A 9,481-nucleotide genomic window follows, 5' to 3' on the forward strand; every position below is an offset into this window, starting at 1 on the left:
ACAGTTTCCAAAAACAATTTGAAATGGGGACTCGTCAGACCACAGAACACTTTTCCACTTTGCATCAGTCCATATTAGATGAGCTCGGGCCCAGCGAAGCTGGCGGCGTTTCTGGGTGTTGTTGATATATGGCTTTGGCTTTGCATAGTCGAGTTTTAACTTGCACTTACAGATGTAGCGACCAACTGTAGCTACTGACAGTGGTTTTCTGAAGTGTTCCTGAGCCCATGTGGTGATATCCTTTACACACTGATGTAGGTTTTAGATGCAGTACTGCCTGAGGGATCGAAGGTCACGGGCATTCAATGTTGGTTTTTTAGCCTTGCCGCTTACGTGCACTGATTTAACCTTTTGATGATATTACGGACCGTAGATGGTGAAATCCCTAAATTCCTTGCAATAGCTGGTTGAGAAATGACACGTCCAGACACAGACACATCCAATCAGAACATGTTTTTGCAAGCCACCCTCCCTCCCCTAAAAAGACGACGTTTGATTTCTTGGTATTCTTTATTCTTTTTTGGCATGTGTGCCCTCACACAAACTTGACCCGTTGACTGGAGGCTGGCGTCGGAGTAAACAAAGTGAGAGGAATCAATGCTTCTTGTGTGTGCGTGTGTGTGTGTGTGTATGTGTGTTTAAAATCAGTGTTTAAATAATTTAGGCGTGGAGTCAATGTTTACCACTTTACAGTAATCACTTAACGAGCTTTTAGGCGCAGAAACTCACCATCAAAGAGCGTCTTCTTCATCAAAGATGCTGCGTGTGATGATCCACCCCATTAAAAATGTACGGTCAGACACTTTGATTTGATCGCCTTGTGTATACAAGGTTATTGATCTTTGGCAGCTGTCAATCATTCATCTACCCCCATTTTATTATTTTATACAATTGTATACTTCATTTATATCCCTCTTTTATTAGGGAAAATAATATTTTAAATCAGATGTTGCAGTTGTTTCTTATGATATATGTTCATGTTTTCTTATGTGGACTATCTTACTAAACTTCAATCTGCATAATAAATAATATTACCATATTCAACTGTATACACAATTCTATAATTGCATTCTAATACATTCCTATTTCATTACAAATCATAAAAAAAATAAAATAACAGTATTTTTATATAATACCGTATTTTTCGGACTATAAGTCGCAGTTTTTTTCATAGTTTGGCCGGGCTCCAGTGCCACTTATATATGTTTTTTTTCCTTTTTTATTATGCATTTTCGACAGGTGCGACTTATACGCCGAAAAATACGGTACTAGAAAAATCCTATAGAAATGTTGCTGGGCCTGCTATTTATGCCGTGAACATTAGCATGAAGGCATACGTAAAGTTAGCACACTTTTATGATGGCGCCGAGTGTTAAAACCCATGATTTTTTAGGTTTAAACTAATAAATGAGCAAAAATGCTAACATAAAATGTGAGCATGCTAGCGTTAGCATGATAACATAGGATAAGTTAGCATACTTCTAAGATGGGGCCGAGTATTAAAACCTATGATTTTTAAGTCTAAACAAATAAATTAGCAACAATGTTAGCACAAAACGTTAGCATGCTAACGTTACCATGATAACATAGGAAAAGTCAGCACATTTCTAGGATGACGCCAATTATTAAAAGCTAAGAATTTCATGGTTAAACGTATAACATTTGCTTGGATGCTAGCATAAAATGTTAGCATGCTAGCATTAGCATAATATTATAGGAGATGTTTGTGTATTTTTCGAGATGGCGCCAAGTATTAAACCCATGATTTTTAGGTTTAAACATAAAATTATCAATCATATTGGCATAAAACATTAGCATGTCAACATAGAGGAAGTTAACAAACTTCTAAGATGGTGTCCAGTATCAAAATCCATAATTTTTAAGGTCAGACATAAAAAATTGCTAAAATGCTAGCATAAAACGTTAGCATGATGACATAGGAAAGGTTAGCGTGCTTCTGAGATGGCGCTAAGTATCGAAAGCCATGATTTTAAGATTTAAACATACATAACTTGCTAAATTGCTAGCATTAAACATTGGCCTGATGATGTACGAAAAGTTAGAGCTTCTAAGATGATGCCAAATAGTGAAAGCCATGATTATTAGGTGTAAACATACAAAATATGCTAAAATGCTCGCATTAAACATTAGCATGATGACGTACGAAAAGTTAACGTACTTCTAAGATGCAGCCAAATATCAAAAGCCATGATTATTAATTTTTAAACATACAAAATCAGCTAAAAATGCTAGCATAAAAGGTATACACGATAACAAACGAAAAGTTAGCATGCTTCTAACATGAAGCCAAATATTGAAAGCCATGATTTTATTTTTAAGCATACACAATATACTAAAATGCTAGCATAAAAGTTAGCATGATGACATAGGAAAAGTTAGCGTGCTTCTAAGATGACGCCAAGTATTCAAAGCCATGAGTTTTAGGTTCAAACATAAAAAATCAGCTAAAAATGCTAGCATAAAAGATATACATGATAACAAACGAAAAGTTAGCGTGCTTCTAAGATGACGCCATGTATTGAAAGCCTAGATTTTAAGATTTAAACATACATAACTTGCTAAATTGCTATCATTAAACATTAGCATGATGATATACGAAAAGTTAATGTGCTTTTAAAATGATGCCAAGTAGCAAAAGTCATGAGTTTTAGGTTCAAACATAAAAAATCAGCTAAAATGCTAGCATAAAAGGTATGATGACAAACGAAAAGGTAGGGTGTTTCTAAGATGGCGCCAAGTATTGAAAGCTATGATTTTATGTTTTAACAAACAAAATATGCTAAAATGCTAGCATAAAACAATAGCATGATGACAGGAAAAGTTAGCATGCTTCTAAGATGACGCCAAGTATTGAAAGCCACAAGTTTTAGGTTCAAACATACAAAATCAGCTAAAATGCTAGCATAAAACATTAGCATGATGACATAGGAAAAGTTAGCGCGCTTCTAAGATGACGCCAAGTACCGTATTTTTCGGACTATAAGTCGCAGTTTTTTTCATAGTTTGGCCGGGCTCCAGTGCGACTTTTGTATGTTTTTTTCCTTCTTTATTATGCATTTTCGTCAGGTGCGACCTATACTCCGTTGTGACTTATACTCTGAAAAATACCGTATTGAAAGCCATAATTTTAAGATTTAAACATACATAACTTGCTAAATTGCTGGCATTAAACATTAGCATGATGATATCGGAAATGTTAGCGTGCTTCAAAGATGACGCCAAGTACTGAAAGCCATGAGTTTTAGGTTCAAACATACAAAATCAGCTAAAATGCTAGCATAAAAGGTTAGCTAGACTGACCATACGTCCTCTTTTGCCCGGACATGTCCTCTTTTGCAGGGCTGTCCGGACGGAGTTTCTTAAATGCTTCAAATGTCCGGCATTTTGAGTTGGGGTTGCTTGTATTTTCAATGTACGTTCAGGGTTAAGAAGGGGTTAAAAACAAAACAAATTGTGAAGGTGTGCACACGCATCAGCATTGGCGAGGGAGGGGCAGAGATAGAGAGAGCGAGGGATTGATTGATTGAAACTTTTATTAGTAGATTGCACAGTACAGTACATATTCCGTACAATTGACCACTAAATGGTAACAGCCGAATACGTTTTTCAACTTGTTTAAGTCGGGGTCATGGTAAAGGGAGTGGAGAGACAGACAAGATACCCGGATTGCTTGTTTTTTTTAATTGTATCGATTATCGCTTTCCGCCAGTGTTTTGTTTTGTTTATATTTGCCGGGTCAAATTTCCGTCCCCGTTTATTGCGTTTTTATTTTGATTCGCCAAAAGTTTTATGAATGACAAATACTGCCTCAGTTTGCACTCGGACAAGTTTACCGCGAGGGGCTGTCAAAATAAAGACTTCATGGTAAGCACTAAGGTGAGTGTAAAGTCAACATTTCTAACTCCAGTAAATGAGTTATTTTAGTCTTTGTGAGTACATGGAAACTTCACTTTTATCTCCCGCTGGATCCACATCGTTCGAGGATGGAGACAGGTTAGCTGTTAGCTTCAAGGCCCACGGCACATTCTAAAAATACTATTAAAATAAACAAAAACATAACAAAAGTGAAATAAAAAAGCTTAAAGGTGAAATGTAATTTAGAAAAAGTTGCAATGTTGACTAATAAAGCAAATCAGTTTTTTTTTTTTTCAAACTGTCATTGCTCAAAACATAATATTGAATCAAAATCAATGTTATTATGAATTATTGACCTATCCAAGGTTCTGATTACTTCCACTTTGAAAAATATTTTTGGTGGAAGATTTTGCATATTTTATGTGTTTGCCATTAAAAACATAGTTTTGTTTGACAAAAAAGGGTGGAAAATAAACAAACAAAAAAAAAAACATAAAAAAAACTAAAACATTTGGAAATGAGGAATAGACCTGAGATTTAAGCGTTAAATATAAAATGTATGTATGCCCTGGCACACCATTATCATCATTTCATGACCCAAGCAAAACACTTGTTACACTTTTATACTGAAATAAATACACCTACAACTTATTAAATAAAAACATAGAAAAAACTACCAGAAGCTGTAAAGTTTAGATCCATGAAGGAAAGGAGAAAGTGAATGAATGTTTATAACTGAATACATTTACATATGTATACAAATTGGTTTTCTTTTTTTAATTATTTTTTTAAATGAATGAAGTAACGTTTATGACAACCTTTTTCCAAAACACAATATAGAATGTGAGATATCCATCCATCCATTTTCTACCGCTTATTCCCCTTTGGGGTCGCGGGGGGCGCTGGAGCCTGTCTCAGCTACAATCGGGCGGAAGGCGGGGTACACCCTGGACAAGTCGCCACCTCATCGCAGGGCCAACACAGATAGACAGACAACATTCACACTCACATCCACACACTAGGGCCAATTTAGTGTTGCCAATCAACTTATCCCCAGGTGAGATATATGAGAATGTGAGATATAACAGGATAATGCATACGTTTATAAAAAAAATTCAAAACGCTTACAAAAAAGTGGGACCCCAAATATTTACTGTGGGACCCCATTTTTATGACTTGATGGGGACCCTGGGACCCCATTTTGAAAATTCCTAGTGCCAACACTGCTGTCAACAGAGGAGAAAAAATGCTTTATTTAAAGGCCTACTGAAACCCACTACTACCGACCACGCAGTCTGATAGTTTATATATCAATGATGAAATCTTAACATTGCAACACATGCCAATACGGCCGGATTAGCTTACTAAAGTGCAATTTTAAATTTCGCGCAAAATATCCTGCTGAAAACGTCTCGGTATGATGACGTCAGCGCGTGACGTCACGGATTGTAGAGGACATTTTGGGACAGCATGGTGGCCAGCTATTAAGTCGTCTGTTTTCACCGCAAAATTCCACAGTATTCTGGACATCTGTGTTGGTGAATCTTTTGCAATTTGTTCAATGAACAATGGAGACAGCAAAAAAGAAAGCTGTAGGTGGGAAGCGGTGTATTGCGGCCGACTGCAGCAACACAAACACAGCCGGTGTTTCATTGTTTACATTCCCGGAAGATGACAGTCAAGCTTTACCATTGGCCTGTGGAGAACTGGGACAACAGAGACTCTTACCAGGAGGACTTTGAGTTGGATACGCAGACGCGGTACTGTGAGTACGCATGCAGCTGCGGCTTCCAAACATTTGATCGCTTGCCCGTACGTGCGTGCCGCCATGTGCATGTCACGTACGTAACTTTGGGGACTTTGGGGAAATATATGTGCTGTATGAACTTTGGGGAGGTGAATGGTACTTTGGGCTGTGGGATTGAGTGTGTTGTGCAGGTGTTTGAGTTCTATTGGCGGGTTATATGGACGGGAGGGGGGAGGTGTTTGTTATGCGGGATTAATTTGTGGCATATTAAATATAAGCCTGGTTGTGTTGTGGCAAATAGAGTATATATATGTCTTGTGTTTATTTACTGTTTTAGTCATTCCCAGCTGCATATCAGGTCCCACCCGCCTCTCACAGCATCTTCCCTATCTGAATCGCTCCCACTGCCCTCTAGTCCTTCACTCTCACTTTCCTCATCCACGAATCTTTCATCCTCGCTCAAATTAATGGGGAAATCGTCGCTTTCTCGGTCCGAATCGCTCTCGCTGCTGGTGGCCATGATTGTAAACAATGTGCAGATGTGAGGAGCTCCACAACCTGTGACATCACGCGCATATCGTCTGCTACTTCCGGTACAGGCAAGGCTTTTTTATCAGCGACCAAAAGTTGCGAACTTTATCGTCCAAGTTCTCTACTAAATCCTTTCAGCAAAAATATGGCAATATCGCGAAATGATCAAGTATGACACATAGAATGGACCTGCTATCCCCGTTTAAACAAGAAAATCGCATTTCAGTAGGCCTTTAAGTAACGTTTATGACAACCTTTTTCCAAAACACAATATAGAATGTGAGATATAACAGGATAATGCATACGTTTACACATTTTTTTCAAAACGCTTACAAAAAAGTGGGACCCCAAATACTTGATGGGGTCCCTGGGACCCCATTTTGAAAATTCCTAGCGCCAACACTGCTTTCAACAGAGGAGAAAAAATGCTTTATTTAAATAAATATATTATTTATAAAGCAAGTTCGGGTATCATTGGCAAATTTTCACCTCGTCCCGGTCTTGGCGTGCTGCCCGCCTTGGCACGCATATATGTGTCCTCTTTTTGGGATTTCAGCCTACATGTGTTGAACGTTTATATGTTAAAATGCATTGAGAAATGAGGCAATTAAGATATTGTAAACAGTTCCATTCATTATAATTGGGGTGGGGGTCCCATTATATAATATTAACAATAATAATGAATATATATAGTGAAATAAATAATGACGTTAATAAATGAAAGAGTAGTTATGTCTATATAATGATGATACTTGTAAGAAGATGCATGGTGAATTTGATTCGACCACTTTGCTTGCAGGGGGAGTTAATGATTGACATGAAGATGTCCCGAGGAACGTTAACCTCAGGATTGCCCGTGGCCCCCACACGCTTCTGCCCTCCACACCGAAAGGACATCCTTTCTGAATGATCAGGTTTAGGCCGCATGGAAACGGCGTATCGGCTTAGGAAAGCGCGCGATGAGTCAACGCCATCGTCTTCCCCACGTGGACGTGGACATCGACCAGGAGGATCCTCGCGCCGGCGTCATGGCCGTCCTGCGAGCGGTGAGGCCTCACTGGAGCCCCGAAGGCGTCCGCCTGAAGGTCGGTCTTCAACGTTACTCGTTTACAACCCTCATTATTCCTGTGTGCTCTCCAGGAACATCATTAATAATAAAAAAGACGATGGGGGGGATCGAAGGTCGCCGCGTAGCACGGGCAGCGGACCTCGCGTTCCCCGTGTTCAAACAGGGCGTCCAATCTCGCTCCGGAATAGAGTTGATGTTTGTGAGGTCGACCGCATCAGCGGGAGGCCAGGAGAGGTCGTGTGGTCTCCGTCGATTGTGTGTCCCGCAACTCTCATCTTTGCTACGTGGCGAAGGGAAGCAACTACCGGACACAAAGGGGTTTGTCCCGATACGATATGGATATCGGCACAAAGATTTACTGCAATGCAATGCAATTTAATGCTGGCTAAGGCTGAGCCAATCAGTGGCCACGATACTGAACAGCACACCCTCAGTGGCCAATACTACTGCAGTAGTACTTCTCCTTTTTTTTTTTTTTTTCACCCCCGTGACAAATCTCTTGTCTCAAACACAAACGCACGCCGTGTATAAATTGTTGATCAGATGTCAAGGTGGATACGTCGCGGCACTCTCCATTCAGTGTGTGTGAGTGTGTTCATGGTTGGACCACACACTCATCCATGGACCATCATAGTCTCAGTTAGGGTTGTATGGTATACTGGTATTGGTATAGTACCACGATACTAATGAATCATTTTCAGTACTATACCACCTCTTAAACTGAACTTATTTTACAGTATTTACACAAGTGTTGCATCATCCCGGTTTGTCCCTCGCCGTCAGACCTTCACCGAGGGCCTCACCAACCGTCTCCTGGGTTGTTCCGTGGCCCAGTCCGACACGGTTCTGGTGCGTCTCTACGGCAAGAAGACTGAGCTCTTTCTGGACCGCCAGCGGGAGGTGGAGATGTTCCAGGTGTTCCACGCTCACGGCTGCGGTCCGGAGATCTACTGCAGCTTCCGGAACGGACTCTGCTACCAGTTTGTGGAAGGAACCGTGCTGGAGGACCCGCTGCTCTACCAGCCCTCCATCTACAGGTGTGTCCCCAAGATGACTTAGCAGCGTTTTGTGCTGACTTGTATCCAGACCACTTCTGTTACGACAACGTCACGCTGTGCACTCATCGTCTTCTCCATGCAGGTTGATCGCGGCGGAGGTGGGTAGAATCCACTCCATCCGGACTCCGTGCTCTCGCCCCCCCGAGCCTTTCCTGTGGACCAAAGTGTCCCACTTTCTCACGCTACTGAGGAACAGTGCGGTACAAACGCCGCGCACAAAGAGGTACCGCCGCCACAAATCATGGCCGCCTCGCTGCTTTTTTGTCCAAGGAGTGACCCTGTCGACGCCGACATGCTGGGATGGAAAGGAGAGGAGATGTCTGCATGTTCACCATTCAGTGTCTCTCCATTTGCATATTTCTTCTCTCACTAAAACAGTTCTGACTAAGTCGGTTGTAAATACGTGATGATGAGGCATCAAGTGTACCATCTAACAACGCCACGGCAAATTTTACAATACTCAAAATTAAGTAAATATAAGTAAGTAAGTGTAGATAAGTAAGTATACGTAAGTAAGTGTAAGTTTGTATAAATAAGTAATTATAGATGTTTGTAAGTAAACGTAAGTAGCTAAGTACGTGCAACTAAGTATGATTTAAGTAAGTAAGTGAAACGAAGTGTAATTAAGTAAATAAGTGTGTGTAACTATAGGTAAGTAGCCAAGAAAGTAAGTCAGTACAAGTAGTAATAAGCAGGTAGGTAAGTGTAAGTAGGTGAAAGTAAGTGTAAGTAAGTATAAGTAAATAAATAAGTACGGTAAGTTTAACTATGTGTAAATAAGTTAGTGTCAGTAGGTAAGTATGTGCGTAAGTACGTATAAATAAGTATAACTAAATGTAAGTAAGTATGTAGAACTAAGTGTAAGTAAGTAAGTAAATAAGTAAGTATAAGTAAGAAATGTGAGTAAGTAAGTAATACGTTTTACTTAGTAAGTATAAGTAAATAAATAAGTACGGTAAGTTTAACTATGTGTAAATAAGTTTTACTTAGTAAGTATAAGTAAATAAATAAGTACGGTAAGTTTAGCTATGTGTAAATAAGTTAGTGTCAGTAGGTAAGTATGTGCGCAAGTACGTATAAATAAGTATAACTAAATGTTAGTAAGTATGTAGAACTAAGTGTAAGTAAGTAAGTAAATAAGTAAGTGTAAGTAAGTAAATGTAAGTAAGTAAGTAATAAGTACAACAAGTTTAACTTAGT

General features: G+C 39.5%; 1 protein-coding gene across 1 annotated transcript in view; it reads left to right on the forward strand.

Moving 5' to 3' along the window:
- LOC133572097 (ethanolamine kinase 2) overlaps positions 1 to 9,481 on the forward strand; it is a 68,839-nt gene that overhangs the window by 20,288 nt on the left and 39,070 nt on the right. Inside the window, exons 3-5 of the mRNA XM_061924793.1 lie at positions 6,954 to 7,239; positions 8,007 to 8,260; positions 8,364 to 8,504. Of these exons, the coding sequence (XP_061780777.1) occupies positions 7,114 to 7,239; positions 8,007 to 8,260; positions 8,364 to 8,504 (521 nt within the window). The 5' untranslated portion in view covers positions 6,954 to 7,113. The remainder of the gene's footprint in view (positions 1 to 6,953; positions 7,240 to 8,006; positions 8,261 to 8,363; positions 8,505 to 9,481) is intronic.

The sequence above is a fragment of the Nerophis lumbriciformis genome, linkage group LG29, assembly GCF_033978685.3.
Source record: "Nerophis lumbriciformis linkage group LG29, RoL_Nlum_v2.1, whole genome shotgun sequence".
Lineage (NCBI taxonomy): Eukaryota > Metazoa > Chordata > Actinopteri > Syngnathiformes > Syngnathidae > Nerophis > Nerophis lumbriciformis.